General features: G+C 43.4%; 1 protein-coding gene across 5 annotated transcripts in view; it reads left to right on the top strand.

Annotated features, from left to right (window-relative positions):
* The window catches only part of SLC22A7 (solute carrier family 22 member 7), a 57,483-nt gene that overhangs the window by 23,636 nt on the left and 14,695 nt on the right, over window positions 1-19,152 (top strand). Inside the window, exons 9-11 of one of the 5 annotated variants that reach the window (XM_070734563.1) lie at window positions 2,034-2,240; window positions 5,535-5,620; window positions 11,877-16,282. In XM_070734563.1, coding sequence (XP_070590664.1) covers window positions 2,034-2,240; window positions 5,535-5,616 — 289 coding nt within the window. In that variant the 3' untranslated portion in view covers window positions 5,617-5,620; window positions 11,877-16,282. Of the gene's footprint in view, window positions 1-2,033; window positions 2,241-5,534; window positions 5,621-5,693; window positions 6,491-11,876; window positions 16,283-19,152 lie in introns of those variants that run through there. The other 4 variants (XM_070734564.1, XM_070734562.1, XM_070734566.1 and 1 more) reach the window with 4 other exon arrangements.

Below are 19,152 nucleotides of genomic sequence, written 5' to 3'. Positions count from 1 at the left end.
GTCTCTGCGATGAAACAGAAGTACCTGAAACAAATGGAACTTTTCTTTGCATTTCAGCAGCCATATCTGCCTGGGAAAGTCCCTGTCTGGCTTCTGGCAATGGTTTTTCCTTTCGGACGTTCCATCCACTAGTGGCCGCTGTTGCGTAACTTGTAGCAGTGGGGGAAAGCCTCCCCCTTTCTCTGTAATCAACAGTTTCAAATTGCAAAGGGACCATTTTTTTTTCTTCGGGCTGGGTAGCCCTCCCTTCTTGGAAAGGAATGTGTTCTATGTTAGAGCTTGGCGGAAAAAAGTGTGTGACCACGGGAGGATTTACGATGTGCACATGCGTATCTTGGGGTGAGTGGGAGGAATGGATCCCTTCTATCTCTCCCTTTGGAGAATGAGCACGTGAACTACCTCTCAGGGACATAAACTCCATCTTTTCTGTAATAAGTTTAAGCTGAAGTTTCTTCAGAGATCGTAATTCAGTCCTGGCATTATCAGCCTTTTTTAAATAACTGAAATAGATTTCTTGCTGCTCTATATTTTTCATTGTAGGAAGGTTATCAAAGTGGAGACAGACTGATTCCAAAGCGTGAATCTCCTTCTCATCCTTCTCAATGAGCTGCTCTATTGTCTGCAAGTTTAGGGAAGTTCCTTTTATGTTAGCAGAAGCGAGAGAGCTGAAATCATCTAGGTGCCTTGTCTTGGCTTGTGCTTTAACATGCGTACCAGATGATTGTGAAGGGAAGAGAGTTAAAGTTTCTTCCTCCTCGTCTTCGCTAGGATTAATGGAAAGACTGCCGGAGGGCTCACCCTGGGTAGTTTTACAATCCTGTTCCCTGGTTTCTACATCATCAATGAAGTAAGATTCACTTACGGTTTGTTGAATGCAGGCGTCAGCTGGAAGAACTTCCTTCTCACTGTGCAAAGACATTGTAGGATTCCTTTTACAATCGGTTACACGAATTGTCTCCTTGAGTTGGGCCAACTGGTCACTCGTGAGGGAATCCACGTAGGATTGCGTGAGAGGATTACGTTTCTTTTTCGCTGGCATTCGGGAAAAATTCCTAGGAAGCTTACGGGGTGTAAGCGGGGTCTATTACTTCAATAAAAGCCGTGCTCTGGCTACCATGTCGGGATGGAGTTACCCCCTTACCTTAGACAAGGCGCTCAGCCCGTGAGGAGTGAGCCGGGAGCTTCCGGAGGTGATGGATATTGAAGTACAGACAAAGCATGTTCGAATGAACAATTAGTTTTTATTATAAAAGTATAAAAACAATAAAAGTCTGAAGAGACATAAAAAGCACATCCTCTAGCTAGGGATGTACGGAGAAAAGATGTCTCCTAATTAAGGACCGCCCTTCTTCTTCAAGAAGAGACAGGATGTGAGCAAACAGGTTACATCACACAGGAGGAGCTACCTTACTAGACAGAATTAACTCTCTAACTACTGGATGTTTCTCAATGTCGTTGGGGGCTGGCAATTTCCAGCGCGACAGAGTTATCTGACTGGGAAAAGTTGAGCTTATACCAGAACATGGCACCAAGCCTGGGCCAATTCAACCTCTTTTTAATGTTCTGGTATAAGCTCAACTTTTCCCAGTCAGATAACTCAGCACAATAAGATATCCCAGATCATTTTATTACAGGAATTCTCACAATAACTCACAGTTATGATGCGATTCTTCTGCAGTGTAATCTTTCCCATTGTGCAGGTAAAAAGAGGTTGAATTGACCCAGGCTCTAGGTGGAACATCTACATGCTGGCTGGCTTATTGAACGAGTGAAGACAAAGACCCTCTGGAATGTTCTCTCCAATTACCCATCATCCCGAGTCAGAGCCAATAGGAATACACAAATGTGGTCATATGTAGAACTACATTACCCACGGTGCAATTTCACTACATTTCCCCTAATGCAATATCTTAAAGAGACATGCCAAATACAGTCCAACTATCTCTGTCTCTGGGGACAGCACACCACCACTGTTTGTGTCTCTTGAATTCACTTTCAACCTCTTTTTTATTGCTTTCTATCTTTGCTTCTAGACAGAGTGGACAAGGATACTGCTCCTTCATGGCTCGCCTAGGAGCATGTGTGGCTCCGCTAGTCTTCCTGTTGGATAACATATGGAAGCCTCTGCCCCAAACGGCATCTTTTGCCATGGCAGTGCTGTGTGGTTCATCAGCCTTCTTTCTCCCGGAGACCCGAGGCATCCGCCTGCCAGAAACGATTGAGGACATTGAAAAACAAAGGTGCAAAATGGGATTCCCCAAGAATTAAAAGACTTGCTAAAACCTTCACATTTTTAAAATAGAGCTTAGTTTCTTCCCATCAGTTTATAGATTTTGAAAATGCTTTTTAATGTTATTTTTTTAAAAGCTTATTTGAAGAGTCATAAGTAGTGATGGGCAAACCGAACTCGCACAATTCGGGTCCGTATCGAATTTTGCGGTGTTTGGTATGCCGAACCCGAAGTTTTTTGAAACTTCGGGCAAAGTTCGGGGTTGCGTTTGGCGTTTGGAGCTTTGACATCACCAGCAGGTTGCTAAGGACGCCAAGGTGATCACTTCCTGGATTCCATGGAATCCAGGAAGTGATCACCTTGGCGTCCTTAGCAACCTGCCGGTATACGTGACATCAAAGCTCCGCCCCCAGAATCTCTTGGTGGGATTCCCCATTCGGGTTCAGGTTCGGGTTCAGTTCGGGTTCAGTTGAATTTTGCGTGAAGTTCATCCAAACTTGCCGAACCTGAACACTGTTGGGTTCGCTCATCACTAGTCATAAGCATATTTGTACAAAATGAGTTTTGTGCACAGAAAGATGTACATATGTATACAGTTTTCCTAGTTTCCAGATATGTTAGAATTTGCGTTTGGTATTTTATCTTCCTCAACTTGGGACAAATTGCACATAAAACTAGAAGTGCCCAAACCAGTAAATAATTGCATAACTTAACAGGAATTGAGTTCACATATTGGTTAAGGAATTGGTTAAAGTCTATTAAATTTAAACACAAAGGTTAGCGTTGGAGATGGTAAGAATCGGATATTTTAGTGACATTCTGAATTACTTTCCATTTGTCCATCTAAGAGGATCTACTGTATTTTTTGGAGTATGAGATGCACAGGAGTATAAGACGCACTTTAGTTTTGGGGTGGGGGGACAAGGAAAAAAAATATTTTTGCCTCTGCCTCACAGCAAACAGCACAGATAATATACAGTGTTTGCTATGTATTTCTATGCATGTATGCCTGACCCATAGAAATAGCAAAGAATTGGAGAAATGTACATTATGGCAGTATAATATTGCCAGAAAGTTTTCATAAATGTAGTCACACTAACTTCTCCTAATTATTTAAATAGATCTACTCCAAATATGACTAAGTCAAGGTTTAACTCAGCTGCTTTATCTTAACACTAAAATAGGATACTGTTACATTTCAGACAATACTTGTACAGATTGTGTTAAACTTGGTGTGGCTTTCTGGAAGTATAGTTATTCTCTGATATTTAAAAGAAGACACAAGACCACTGGGCCTCTTCAAATAAAGCATTTATTTTAAGAGCTTCTTCATTTTGGTGTCTAGGACAATAATGAAGCAGCCTTTAAAAAATACCGTATTTTTCGCTCCATAAGACGCAGTTTTTTTCCTCCCAAAGTAGGATGAAAAATCAGCCCCGTCTTATGGAGCGAAGATGCAGGCAGGGAGGGGGGGAGGCACTGGAGCAGAGGGGGGGCGGCGTTATACTCACCAAAAGTGTCCCGGAGTCCTCAAGCGGGGACACCGGGGCCCCCCTATTCATCCCGGGGACCCCATGCTGCCAAACCCGGCCGACCCCCGGCCGCTTTGCCTCGGAGCGGCCGCCCGTCGACCTCCTATGCTTATTTGGCCCTCAACAGTGAGGCGAATGCGCGGGAAAAGGAGAGCCACTCGCACAGCCTTTTGGCGCGCATCTGTTTGGCGGACCCGGCCGAGGCCACCCCTCTCAATAACACCAACGGCGGCGGCAACGGCAACAGCGAGACCAAAAAGTTAACCGGCTGCAGTGTAGCCGCCCTGGAGCCGGCGGGGTAACGCCGGGAGGCTCCAGCGGGGATCTCTTCAACAGGCTGGTCTCCGTCTTTCCCGCTCGCGCCGCCCTGCAGGTGGATCCCAGGAGTCCTCCGTCGCCCCAGCCGGAGGAGCTGCTCTTCGGGGTGTTTGAGAAAGCTGCCAACCCGGGCGCCGGGCTTGGTGGTCGTCAGGCTCCTCAACCCTCGGCGCTCTGCGTCTTCCGCTTCGCGGAGATCGAGGACGCCATCCGGGTGGCCAGAAACTCGTGTTTCCTGGCGCCGGACGCCGATCTGGTCACTGTGCTGGACAGCCTCTGGAGATTTGACTCAAACTATATATATAGTAGTGGCACTATTGCATTTTCACTGACAAAAATAATGAAAGGAACCCTTCAATGATGTTGGGAATTTAAGTCTTACTTGAATCATAAGCTGTATTTTATATTAAGATGGATAACAACACATATGCCTCTTGGTTTTAAATATTTACATTCATTTTGATGGATTCAACTTTTTTGGCCTTGGTATTCCTTTGATGAAAGAGCCATTTTTTCCAAACAACGTTTAGCTTTTTTTTTTAGTATAATTCTGTAAGGACATTTTTTTTTCATTGACAACACCAAATGTATGTTAAGACAGTACATGAAACAGATGTATCTTGTTTTCTATTTTAAGATTCTGTTAAATATTTTATTATTTAAAAAGCAGAAATGTTGCTTAAATAGCTAGCACTTTTTGTAAAGAGTTCAAAAATATTTTTTTTCTATTTTCCTCTTCTAAAATCTAAGTGCGTCTTATCAGCAGGTGCGTCTTATAGAGCGAAAAATACGGTAAGTCAAATAATTTGAACATTCTACAGACATTTATAGCTATTGATTTACATCCTTTCATCTAGTTCAGCAGAAAATAAAAATCTGCCTCTCCCTCCTAGCAATTTACCTACTTGCAGCTAGTTTGAGTTTAGCAAGTGGCTGGCCTGCCTGCAGCCTCAAATCATTTGAGGATCAGGAAACTGATAATGAGTTTCTTGGCTTAACAGGCTATGTTCTATTTGTTGCAAGGAGGTAAATTGCTGGGAGGCAGAGGCCAAAGGGTTGAGGTGGCTGGATGCAGTGTATAAGATGCACTCAGGTTTTTACCCTCCTTTTCGAGGTAAAAGGTATGTCTTATACTCCAAAAGTATGGCAATATTAATAATACTAATAAATATTACTATTAGAAAGAAGATCCTGAGCATTATTTACTGGCACTCAATCCCAAAGTTTCGTAGATATGAGTATTTTCCGATAAAGTATAAGAATGTATTGAGTGCCTGTATAGATGTGCATATTGCACCGTCTGATTGTATCAGAGATATCTGAAAAACACCAACATTTCTTTTGGGGCACTCCTTATGGGGTAAACTTTCTCGGGCTCTGCCTTTGTTATTTTTCTTCAGTCATTTCCCCCCCCAAACAGCATCAATGTTCCTCCTTTCCTTCTTTAATTATAGCTCGAAAGGGAAGAAACATCTGTATGGAGACCCACCTGAAGTCGCACCTCTCCAATTATCACACAATTCACCTGCTGAATGATTAGGTAAGTGAAGCTGCAGAAAAAGGCAAAGTACCAACATTAGCTTGAAGGTCCTAATTTTTACACTGGGTAACAGAGCTTTCTTTTGTATGATTCTTTAGCAGGCAAGCAAAGGTTTGGTGCAGTGGTGCGATTCAAATAAATTAACAACCGTTTTGCCCAGTATCAGGTTGGCACGGCCCATCCCTGTCCTCTAGTTCCTCTGCACATGTGGGCCGAGCCTCCTGTAAAGGTCAACCTGACTCTGGGCAAACCGGTTGTTAAATTATCCTTCACCCAAACAAAGTGGATCCTGGGCACTGCACTGCAATGGAAAAATGGGCAATGGAGTGGCCGGCATGAGGGAAGTAGGAGGGAAAGCAACCTTCTTCTTCCCTTGCCTATTTTTGAGTATTGTCCACAAGATCATATGCTGCAACGTCCTACCGGTCAATGACTACTTCAGCTTCAACCGCAACAACACAAGAGCATGCAACAGATTCAAACTTAATACGAACAGCTCCAAACTTGACTGTAAAAAATATGATTTCAACAATCGAGTTATCAAAGCGTGGAACTCATTACCGGACTCAATTGTGTCAACCCCTAACCCCCAACGTTTCTCCCTTAGACTCTCCACGATTGACCTCTCCAGGTTCCTAAGAGGTCAGTAAGGGGAGTACATAAGTGCACTGGGGTGCCTTTCGTCCCCTGTCCAATTGTCTTTCCCTTCTCTCACTTATCATATATATTTTCTTTCTTTCATATATCCTCTCCTCTAAGTTCACTTTACCCTTATATATATATTATTACATGTCTATTTTTCTTCCTATGTATTTGTGTATTGGACAAATGAATAAATAAAAATAAATAAAAAATATTTCTCCATTGCAACACAGTGCAGCATTCAGGATCTACTTTGATTGTGTGTGTATGTGTGTGTGTGAGTGAGTGAGTGAGCAGTGGGTTGCTCCTGGTTCAGCCTAGTTCTGCGAATTGGTATTGGTGGTAGCAGGAGGTTATGTATGCGTGGGTTCGAATCCCATCCTCATTGCCAGTGTTGAATTCTTGAAGAACGAGAACACATATGCCAAGGAACCACTTTTATTGAAGCCAAAAGCAGAAGGAAAAAGACCTCCGGCCATGCCTGACAGCTGTAAATACCCCACTATCAGGCATGGCCAGCCAATGGGCGATTCCAGAGTTCCCGCCTGAACAGAGGCCCAATCAGCAGTGCCAAGCTGTTGCCAGGACCTAACACCAGCACCTGCCACAATGGTCAGCCAAAGGATTGCTGCTGTTTCTTACTGCTGTTGCTTTTGATCAACAATGATTATTGACCAACATGAAAGAGGAAGAATACTGAAGCTTCAATTTCTTCAAGTCAGTTTTCAAGCTTGGGATAATTGTTACTGTGTTTCCAGGACTTGGAATATAGAGTATTTGCGCACAAACCGGTAGCAGCGGGCTTTAGAACCCACTACTTGCGAGATAGGTACCTGTAATTTAACAGCTGGTTAATTTAACAACCGGTGTGAACTGGCTGAATCCTACCACTGGTTTGGTGGATCTTGAATATCCGGATTACAGGCTTTACAACTCTTCCAACTGACATTCTGCAGTAGAGATGGGAACTTAGCAATATCCAACCCATACTTCAACAAGAAGGTTTAGGTTTAGGTTTATTGGATTTATATGCCGCCCCTCTCCGCAAACTCGGGGCGGCTCACAACAATAATAAAAAACAGTACAGTACACAATACCAAATCCAATGCCCACCCATCCAGTTCCAATTTAAATTAATAATCTCATAAAAAACAGTATATATAAAAAACAGGCACACAGTCAATCAATCAACAAAACAACATGGGCAAGGGAGAGGTGTTTTAGTTCCCCCATGCCTGATGGCAAAGGTGGGTCTTAAGGAGTTTACGAAAGGCAGGGAGGGTGGGGGCAATCCTAATCTCAGGGGGGAGCTGGTTCCAGAGGGTTGGGGCCCCCACAGAGAAGGCTCTTCCCCTGGGTCCCGCCAGACGACATTGTTTAGTCGACGGGACCCGGAGAAGGCCAACTCTGTGGGACCTAACCGGTCGCTGGGATTCGTGCGGCAGGAGGCGGTCCCGAAGATATTCTGGTCCAGTGCCAAAGACCAGAGCCTTTGGGAATGTGGGTCATAAAAATAAATAACTAATAAATATAACCAATAAATATATAAATAATAAATAAAAACAAACAAGTATCCAATAAAATTATGTAGGGCGTTCCCTTATTATTCATCCATACCATACAGATAGTCAGTCAGACCTAACGTTCTCCGTTTTGTTGCACAAAATGCCTTTAAAAACCAAAACAGCATCTACTTCCCACAAAAAGCTGCTTGTTTTTTAAAATTAATTCCAAATTTTCATTGTAGAAGATTCAATAATCCAATGTTATCCGGATCCCAACTCCATTTATAATTTTCTAAGATCAAAAATTTATTCAGTGTTTTCCTGTTTATTTCAGATTTGTTTACATTCTTAAATTTATGATTAAAATAAAAGATAAAATAAATAAGATAAAACTTATCACGAAAGACTCAATCTGTATGGTATGGGAGACAGAAGGGAAAGTGGGGACATGATCGAAACATTTAAATATGTTAAAGGGTTAAATAAGGTTCAGGAGGGAAGTGTTTTTAATAGGAAAGTGAACCCAAGAACAAGGGGGCACAATCTGAGGTTAGTTGGGGGGAAGATCAGAAGCAACCTGAGAAAATATCATTTTACTAAAAGTGTAGTAGATGCTTGGAACAAACTTCCAGCAGTCATGGACATGGTTGGCAAATCCACAGTAACTGAATTTAAACGTGCCTGGGATAAACATATATCCATCCTAAGAAATAGTATAAGGGCAGGCTAGATGGACCATGAGGTCTTTTTCTGCCGTCAATCTTCTTTGTTTCTATGTTTCTTTTCTTAACATTTTATTTCATTGGGGATTAAAGGCAGATTCACCCAGCATTTTCCAACTTGTCGTTCCAAAGGTCTCTAATTGTATAAAAATAGTTAATGAGCAATTTCCAAAAGTGGTTAGAAAACAAGATTTGTTAACTTAGTTCCTTTAGTGTTGCCAGCTACGAGATGACTGATCTTGCTTTCTCCCAGCACTTAAACCCACAGAAGCCCTCTATCCTGTGGTTTTCCTCTTCGGGAGCAGCCATCTAGAGCAGTGTTTCCCAACCTTGGCAACTTGAAGGTATTTGGACTTCAACTCCCAGAATTCCCCAGCCAGCAAACGCTGGCTGGGGAATTCTGGGAGTTGAAGTCCAAATATCTTCAAGTTGCCAAGGTTGGGAAACACTGATCTAGAGAACCTGTGCTGGATCTCTTTTTCTTTTCCTTATCTGGAAAGGTTCCGAGAAATCAGTCTTCTCACTGGTTCATAGATCTTTACCATGGTTATTGGCTCTGTTTTGGCAGAGCCTTCTTCAATCCTTCCCTAGATTGAGACCTTTTCTGCCTTGTGTTCATTGCAAAGCTGCTCTCTTCAAAAGCAAATCCATCACTTTATAAAGACTTATATTTTGGGAGGGGGGCTAAAATCGTAGATTAACAATCAATTTAGCAAAAGTGAACCCCATTAACTTCAACAAGATTGACTTGTGTGAGTAAATGTCTGAGTAAATTGTGTGAGTAAATTTCTGCCGCACGAATCCCAGCGACCAGTTAGGTCCCACAGAGTTGGCCTTCTCTGGGTCTCGTCGACTAAACAATGTCATTTGGTGGGACCCAGGAGAAGAGCCTTCTCTGTGGCGGCCCCGACCGTCTGGAACCAGCTCCCCCCAGATATCAGAGTTGCCCCCACCCTCCTTGCCTTTCGCAAGCTCCTTAAAACCCACCTCTGTCGTCAGGCATGGGGGAACTGAAATTTTTTCCCCTTCCCCCTAGGCTTATGGAATTTATACATGGTATGCTTGTTTGTATGATTGGTCTTTTAAATGGGGGTTTTTAGATTATTTTTTAATATTAGATTTATTACATTGTCTTTTTTATTGTTGTTAGCTGCCCCGAGGCTTCGGAGACGGGCGGCATACAAATCTAATAAATAAAATAAAATAAATAAATAAATAAATGTGCTGAAGAATCAATTCAACACTGAAGAAACAAATATATAATTTCTTCCCAATTTACTAAAAGTCTGCAGAGATTCTCAGTCATCCAGATCATGATTGTTGAAATGGACAACCATGTATTTTCTTGTTTTTTTCTTTGAAGACATTTCACTTCTCTTCCAAAAAAGTTCTTCAGTTCTGACAGGATAGTGGGGAATGGAAGGATTTATATTCCTTGCAGACAGCTGGTCATCTGCATCCGTTAAGAGGGTCCTTGAAGCTCTTAGAGTGTCTTCAGGGTCACTTGAGTAGTGCTCCTGGTTCCTGTAGCCTGCAATTCTTCCTCTGGAAATCCATTCCTACTCCCGCACCCTTCAAAGGATGTTCACCCCAAATATAAAGACTCATTTATGCTGCCAGGCTTGGGATGATTAGGTCTTAGCCCCCTGGCCAATGAATGTTATGTGTGATTGTTGTCTGAATGGGTACGATTGGGGGATTTTTAAAAACAAAATTGGGGGTTTTAGATTAGTTTATCTAGTTTTTAAATAATTGGATTTATCTATTGTATTTCACTGTATCCTTTTAGATGTTGTAAGCTACCCCGAGTCCTCGAAGAGGGGTGGCACATAAATCAAAGAAAGAAAGAAAGAAAGGAAGGAAGGAAGGAAGGAAGGAAGGAAAGGAAGGAAGGAAGGAAAGGAAGGAAGGAAGGAAGTACAGGAAGGAAGGAAAGGAAGAAAGGAAGTAACAAAGGAACGAAGGAAAGAAAGGAAGGAAGGAAAGAAAGAAAGAAAGAAAGAAAGAAAGCTAAAAGTCAGTAGAAATTCTCAGTCATCCAGGTTATGGTTGTCCCAAAGATGCTTTTTTCAGGAGGCAAATGGACTTCCTTCTTGTTTTTGAAGATGTTTCGCTTCTCATCCAAGAAGCTGCTTCTGCTCTGACAGGATAGTGGAATCCGTCCATTCCCCACTATCCTGTCAAAGCTGAAGAAGCGTCTTCAATGAGAAGCGAAACGTCTTCAAAGAAAAAACAAGAAAATCCAGTTGCCCCATGAAAAAGCCCCTTTGGGATTCCCAGTTTACTGTACTTATTTCAATTAAACCCCAATACCTATTTAGTCAAGTTTAAACACACACACTCTCTCTCTCCTTGAAAATTTACAAATATGCTATTACTTTACACATACTTTGAGGACTATTTTGAATACAGTGGTACCTCTACGTAAGCCTCTACTTACGAACTTTTCTAAATAATAACCAGGTGTTAAAGATTTTTTTATCTCTTCTCAAGAACCATTTTCTACTTAAGAACCCGAGTCTCCGAAACTGTAACCGGAAAAGGGAGGGGGAAGCCTCTGTGGGGCCTCTCTAAGAATCTCCTGGGAGGAAAGAAAGCTGGAAAAGGCAGGGAGAAGCCTCCGTGGGGCCTCTCTAGGAATCTCCTGGGAGGAAAGAAAGCTGGAAAAGGCAGGGGGAAGCCTCCGTGGGGCCTCTCTAGGAATTTCCTGGGAGGAAATAAAGCTGGAAAAGGCAGGGGGAAGCCTCCGTGGGGCTTCTCTAGTAATCTCCTGGGAGGAACCAAGGCTGGGAAAGGCGGGGAAAAGCCTCTGTGGGCCTCTCTAGGAATCTCCTGGGAGGAAACAGGGCCAGAAAAGGCAGAGAGGAGCCTCCATGGGGCCTCTCTAGGAATCTCCTGGGAGGAAACAGGGCCTCCACCCTCCCTGTGGTTTCTCCAATCGCACACATTTGCTTTTACATTGATTCCTATGGGGAAATTGCTTCTTCTTACAAACTTTTCTACTTAATTCGGAACGAATTAAGTTCATAAGTAGAGGTACCACTGTACTCTGGGATTAATATTCTCAGCTGGTATCCAGGTGAGGGTTGCTGCTACTGCTGCTACCAGTGCTCTGTGTGTGCAACTTCACATCTCTGGCATGCACATGCACGCATCCTAGCGAGATTTTGCTTCTGTGCATGCACAGGAAGCAAAATCTTGAAAAGGGACATGCACAGGAGAGAGATTTTGGTGAATTTTTTTGCTTCCGTGCATGCACAGAAGCAAAATCCTGCTGGGATGCGCACACACACCAGAGACCCAAAGCTGCGCGCACAGCTCCAGTTCTACTACCGATGTGGTGTCCGATACTGCTGATATCATGAAATTTTGGCGATTTATTTGCAGATGGGAGGAGGAACTGATCCACCGCATGATACCCGGAATGGGAAAGGATTGCTGAAGGTTTTATTTTCTTCTCAATTGCTGGATAAATGGAGCAAACAAATACTACATCGGAACAATAGTTGAGCTGCCTCTTTCCACCATTGAAATATATTCCAGCAGCAAACCAGAAATGAGAAGTACCAAATGTCCTGAAGGACCAACTTGAGCAGGCTAAGAAGGCCTATATATTTTGTGAGAAGTTTTGCATCCATATACAGTGGTATCTCTACTTAAGAAGGCCTCTACTTAAGAACTTTTCTAGATAAGAACCGGGTGTTCAAGACCTTTTTGCCTCTTCTTAAGAACCATTTTCTGCTTAAGAACCCAAGCCTGGAAAAATTTCCCAGGAAATTTGAGAGAGGCCCGAAGGCCCAGCCAGTTTCCTGCCATTCTCCCTTTAATCCAGGCCATCTCAGGCTTTTCTGGGCTGCCAGAGGAGCCTTTCAGTGGCACTTAAGGAGGCTTTGGCGGTCCAGAGCAAATGGAGGGAGAAACATGCTCCTTCTCACCACTTCAGAGTCCCTCTTTTTTTTTTTAAAGCCTTAAAGTTTTGGATTTTTTTGATTCCCCTCCCCTCCCCTTCTTCCTTCGGCAGCGACTGTCCTCCTCCTCCTCTTCTTCCTCCTCCTCCTCCCACCCAAATTCCGAGCTTTTATTTCTTTCCTAATGGGTTTGCATGCATTATTTGCTTTTACATTGATCCCTATGGGAAAAATTGCTTCTACTTAAGAACTTTTCTACTTAAGAACGTGGTCACGGAACGAATTAAGTTCTTAAGTAGAGATACCACTGTGTATATATATATATTTGCTGACTGTAACCGATAGGAGGTATTCCTGTAGAAAAAGGATTAGAAAGTCTTGCTGTCATTATTTCTGCATTCCTGAAATGTCAGGTTCCTCAGCCCATTAACCTATAGATCAAGTTAACCCTGAGGCCTACATGTTACTGCTTCCCTGCTTGTTGTGCTTCCACCTAACATTCCTCTGATCTTTGCTAATCTTTGATCCTCCTTGTCAGCCTGCTTATATGCCTGGAGTGTGACTGCTGGCTGAAGGCCAGGTAGAATATGAAATGGCTCACCTCCTGGGACTTCCACTGATGCCAATGATAGCTACACTATTTGTCCAACTCAGTGGGAAATACGCTAGCAGATTTTTCTGGTGAATAAGTATACTATATGATATATCAGTCTAGAATGGCCTTGTCGATTACTCTGTTAAAGCCAGCTGCCAACACTTTTTCCTGAAAATCTGGCTCAGTTTGTCTTCTGATACTTCTCTTATCTTCTCCTTTGAAGACGGTTTGCCCTGCATCTTATTCCTGTGTGTATAAAACCTGGACTGAATTTATGATTTTGAGTTCATGCTTTCTTAAACCAGGTAAGCACGGCCATTTGTGAGGTTCAGGCTGTGTGTTTCTGTTGAGCCTATAGCAATGATGGCGAACCTTTTTCCCCTCGGGTAACAAAAGCGTGTGCACACATATTATCATGCCTGCATGAGTGCACACACCTATAATTCAATGCCTGGGGGTGGTGAAAATTGCCTCCCCTGCCCTCCCTCCGAGGCCCTCTGGAGGCCAAAAACAGTAAGTTTCCCAACTTCTGGTAGGCCTGATAGGCCCATTTTTCACCCTCCTCAGGTTCCAAAAGCTTTCCTGGAGCCTGAGGAGGGCAAAACCACCCTTCCCCATCCACGCAGAGGCCCTCTGGAAGCCAAGAATGCCCTTGCAGAGCCTCTGTGCGAGCTGAAAATCAGCTGGCCAACATCCTGCCTGTTGGCGACTACTTCAGCTTCAACCACAACAACACAAGAGCACACAATAGATTTAAATTTAATATTAACTGCTCCAAACTTGACTGTAAAAAAATATGACTTCAGTAACCGAGTTGTCGAAGCGTGGAACGTATTACCGGACTCCATAGTGTCATCCCCAAACCCCCAACACTTTACCCTTAGATTATCCACGGTTGACCTATCCAGATTCCTAAGAGGTCAATAAGGGGCGAGTACAAGTGCACTAGAGTGCCTTCCGTCCCCTGTCCTATTGCTCTCCTATTTCTCCTATACCTTTCTTCTATTCCTAAATCTCTTCTTCTATTCTTTCATTGATATGTTCATTGATATGTTCCTATATCTTCTATTCTTTCTTAGATATATTTTACTATGAGTATATCCTCTATAACCTTCATCATGTACTTTACTATGTGTATACACATTAAAACCCTCATTGTGTATTGGACAAAATCAATCAATCAATAAAAAAAAATACACATGCGTGCTGGAGCTGAGATAGGGCAACTACTCATGTGCCCTCAGATATGGTTCAGCGTGCCACCCGTGGCACCCATGCCATAGGTTTGCCATCACTGGCCTAGAGGTTACTACTGGACCTATAATTGTGGGTTCCTTCTGGTGCACTAGGGTGTGCTGTTCTGGTAGTGGCCTGCTGATTGCGGAATTTGCACACAATGGATCCGGTGCTGTCTTTGCCGGGCCATCGTGCAGCACCATCTTTTTTTCAGATTTTTGGCATATTTTTTTTGCTTTTTGTGCATGTGGTAGAAGCAAAATCTCGTGAGGGAATGCTCCCACGCATGAGATTTTGGCAGTTTTTTGCTTCCACACATGCATCCCCTCATGAGATTTTGGTGCTGTTTTGCTTCCTGTGCCCACAGTGCACCGGTATCCAGGTAAGAGGAACTTGCCACTGACCTATAGAGCCTAAGTCAGAGGCAACTTGTGGGCTTCAATTCCCAACTGGCTGAAGAATTCTGGGAGTTGAAGTTCAGAAGTCTTAAAGTTGCTAAGTTTGAAGACCTCTGGCCTAGGCCATGGGTAGGCGAAGTTGGCTCTTCTATAAGGTCACCAGATGTCCCGCTTTCCGTGGGACAGTCATACTTTTTCCTAATCTGTCTTTTCAAAAATGTCCCGATTTCTCTCTCTCTCTCTCCTTCTCTATGGTGACTTCCTGTGTACTTCCTGTGTCTCCTAGTACTTCCTGTGTCTCTCTCAGGGTAGGCCTCAGGCTGAGACCATGCTCGCAGGACGCTGCCTGTATATCGCAGAGAGGTGAGGGCATCGTCCGGAGAGAAAGGGAGGGACCCCTTGTCAATGGTGTCCCACTTCAGCAGCTTAAAAATCTGGTCACTTTATTCTTCCATGACTTGTGGACTTAAGCTCCCAGAATTCCTGAGCCAATCCATGCTAACTCAGGAATTCTGAGAGTGGAAGTCCACGTGTCATAGAAGAGCCACCTTTGGCTACCCCTGGCCTGGGCTGTTGTATGAGATGCCTCTTCCTGGTTCTTGTTTGAGGGGGCATCTTGAGATCAGGCCATAGCACATACATACAGAACAGGTAAAGCAACATATCCTAATATGAAATATCTTGTATGAGTCAGATAAATGGGAAAGTCCAGAATGTTATTTGGGATATTGGATGTCTATATCTCTTCAAGTGGCCACAAAATTCCTTTAATTTGTGATTCAAATTTAGGCTCTGCTTTCTGTGTCTCCTGCTTGGAGGCCTGAAAGTTAATTTATACTGATTTATTTCCAGGGACCTGTGGGATTTTTAGCACGCTGGAGCATGAAGGTACACCATAGAGCAGTGATGGTGAACCTATGGCCTGGTGCCACAGGTGGAACGCAGAGTCATATTTGCTAGCACATGAGCCGTTGCCTAGCTCAGCTCCAACGTGCATGTGTGTGCCTGCCAGTTGATTTTTGGCTTACACAGAGACTTTGGGAGGTTGCTTTTGGCTCCCGGAGAGTCTTTGTGGGGATGGGAGAGGGCATTTCACTTCTCTTGGCTCCAGGGAAGCCTTTGGAGGCTGGGGAGGACAAAACACAAGCCTACTAGACCCACTAGAAGTTGGGAAACCTCCAGAGGTCCTCCAGAGGGTGGGGAAAGCTGTTTTCGCCCTACCCACACATTGAATTATGGGTGTGGGTACTTGCACATGCATGATAGCACACGCCCACACTCTTTCGGCACCCGAGAAAAAGAAGGCTCGCCATCACTGCCACAGAGAGTTGCAATTTAAGTGTCCTTCTATAACTTGAACCTTTTAAATTGCGTGTTTTCATTTTCCATTCATAAGAGCAGACTGGTAACCACTATTTTGCTTACATCAGGGATGTTAGACACAGCCTGCTTAAAAGAGAAAACCAAATCTTACAACGAGGAAATGTTGCATCACATGCAACATTATAAACCGTACAGCCCTTAAGAAGGAATTCTATTGCTATCTTTTAGAGTGCTAGTAATAAATCACTTCGGCTGTGATCTTCATATGTAGCACCCAGCAGAGGGCAGCAAAAATCTACATTTGAATAAATATTAAAAACACAACTGGGAAATGGTGTACATGTGCTGCATTCTTATAGGGTAGGTGGATTCCCTGGCTTCCCTATGATATCACAAATTCCTATTTAAAGAAACAATGCATTGTTGATTATATGGCGAAACTACAAGCAAGAGAGCTCCAGTATTATTCCTAGAAACTCCTGCAGTTTGGACACAGAACGATGATGGAACAGGTTAGGGACTTGGGTGCAGGAGCAGCGGAAAATCTCAGGGTTCTTAAGTATGTATGTATGTATGTATGTATGTATGTATGTATGTATGTATGTATGTACAGTATGTATGTATTTATTTATTTATTTGACTTCTATGCCGTCCAATCCTCAAGGATACAGGGCGGTTTACAATAATAATATAAATAGAATACAAATAGATACAGAACAATAAAAAGAAATTGAATATAATCTAAAACTATAAAACCCCGTATTAAAAATGAAACCATTTATTATAGAGCAGTTATAATCCCATACATACATACAATTCATACGGTGTGGCTTTGTCAATTGTTAGTTTATGGCCCCACAGGCCTGCCGGCAAAGCCAGGTCTTCGTGGCCTGATGGAAGGCCAATAGTGTGCGTAGGAGCAGTACGGATATCGGGAGGGGGGGAGGTGGTTCCATAAAGCCGGGGCAGCCACAGAGAAGGCCCTCCCCCATGGTCCTGCCAATCTGCATTGATTCATGCACAGGACCTCTGGGAGGTATGTGGCAAGAGACCATCCCGTAATTGGTAGATGAGGGTGATGGGAAAAAAGACATCCTGGAAGATGGCAAAGACAAATGACTTGTATTTTTGTTCAGAAATACTACTATTGCCAAGAGTTCAGCTTGATTTAGAGTGAGCTCTACCTTTTTCTTTAAAGAGTTGAAGGCAGTTGAAGTCATGTGCCTATTTCTCCCAAGGACTGTTTTCTACTTGAAGGGGTCCCCAGACTAGTTTGGGTGAAAAACCTAATACTAAGTAGGGAGGAGGAGTCTAGAAATTGCCCAGCTGTGAGCATCTGGCAATAATCTCAGCATCAGACACACAACTTTCCTATTCCAGGTCTTCTCCATGTCATTCTTTCCCAACTGGTAGCCAACACTGAAATTATGTAAACCTCTCAAAATGGAGAGCGTGGCATTCTGGAGTCCTAGAAAGTGGAAACGATATTCCATCTGCAAAGGACAAATGCTTCTTTCAGCAGAAAAGAGACGCTGTAAGACGCCCTTACAAGGAGAATGTTCCAATGGTTTTGTACTGGCCTTTTGATCTTCTCATACAAGGAGATTTTTCCTGTGCCAGGAGTGGCAAACTCAAGGACCGGCCCGCAGTGCCTCTGCCAGTGAAAACAGGCTTCTGATCTCTGTTTTCGGCTGGGACAGTCTCCTGCAATCCTCTGCCAGCAAAAAACGAAGCTTGGGAGGGCTGCAGGAGGCAGTCCCAGCCAAAAAAGGAGATTGGGAGCAGTATTGGGTTCCTGGGAGGATGGGAGGGATGATATTCCGGTAGAGCAGGGATAGGCAAAGTTGACTCTTTTATGACTTGTGGACTTCAACTCCCAGAATTCCTGAGCTGGCATGATTGGCAGGGAGGGTGGAGGCCCTGTTTCCTCCCAGGAGATTCCTAGAGGCCCTATGGAGGCTTCTCCCTGCCTTTTCCAGCCCTGTTTCCTCCCAGGAGATTCCTAGAGAGTCCCCATGGAGGCTTCTCCCTGCCTTTTCTGGTTACAGTTTCAGAGGCTTGGGTTTGTAAGTGGAAAATGGTTCTTGAGAAGAGGCAAAAAAATCTTGAAGACCTGGTTCTTATCTAGAAAAGTTTGTAAGCAGAGATGTTCTTAGGTAGAGGTACCACTGTATTAGAATGCTGGCAGTGCTTTCTTCAAGCAGACAGGAAGGGTTTGTCTCTTGTGCCTTTTCTTTTTTCAACAAATGTGCCCTGCTTCCTGACCCAGAGTTTCTCCCCCCCCCCCCAAGCTTAGCAAAGTACAACTTAATTGCTTTTCTTTGTCCTTGTATTTTGTCAGCCCAAGTACAGTATTTGTTTCCTAGCTCTACGGCAATCAAGTTATTTTAGAGTATCTGCCTCCCACTTGTTTCTCAGTATAACTGTTAGGATGTTCCCAGCCACAGCTTTAGACTTCCCACTACTTCCTCAGGGAGGGACTAAGCCAAACCCTCTGAATCCAAAAAGAACTAGTGCTCACTTATCAGCACCCAGGCAAGGAGAGCAAAACCCCAGGCATCTTTCATTCATGAATGAGAGACCTCTGTACTCACAGCTTTACTGGATATGACTTGATGACCAATCCCAAATGCTGCTTTCCAGGTTGCAATTTTGAAACCCGGATACCAAATACAACCCAGAACACCAAAAACAAGCTAAATTAACAAGACCTTGCAGACAATGCTCACTATGTCAAAGATCTTGGAATACTCATGAAATTATCTTAAGTGGCAAGGCCCACTGCAAAAACATCTCCAGAAAAGGTTTAAGAGTTGTTAATCTAATCCTACATAGCTTTTTCTTTGGTAATATAACACTACTAACCAAAGCATACAAAACATTCGCGAGACCAATGTTGAATGTTGTGGGTTCCTTGAATACAGCTCATCTGTCGGGAACCCACACCACATATTGTATATAAATACATTAGAAAGTGTCCAGAGATACTTTACTAGAAGCGCCCTCCACTCCTCCACTCGCAACAGAATACCCTGCATAACCAGACTTGAAATCCTGGACTTAGAAAGCTTAGAACTACATCACCTTTGGCACGACCTAAGCATACTTCATAAAATTATCTGCTACAACGTTCTACCAGTCAACAACTACTTCAGCCACAACAATACACGAGCACACAACAGATATAAACTCAAAGTGAACTA

The sequence above is a fragment of the Erythrolamprus reginae genome, chromosome 1 (assembly GCF_031021105.1).
Source record: "Erythrolamprus reginae isolate rEryReg1 chromosome 1, rEryReg1.hap1, whole genome shotgun sequence".
NCBI classification, from domain to species: Eukaryota; Metazoa; Chordata; class Lepidosauria; order Squamata; family Dipsadidae; genus Erythrolamprus; species Erythrolamprus reginae.
The sequence above is the reverse complement of the archived record's forward strand: the minus strand, read 5'-3'. Positions and strand labels throughout refer to the sequence as shown.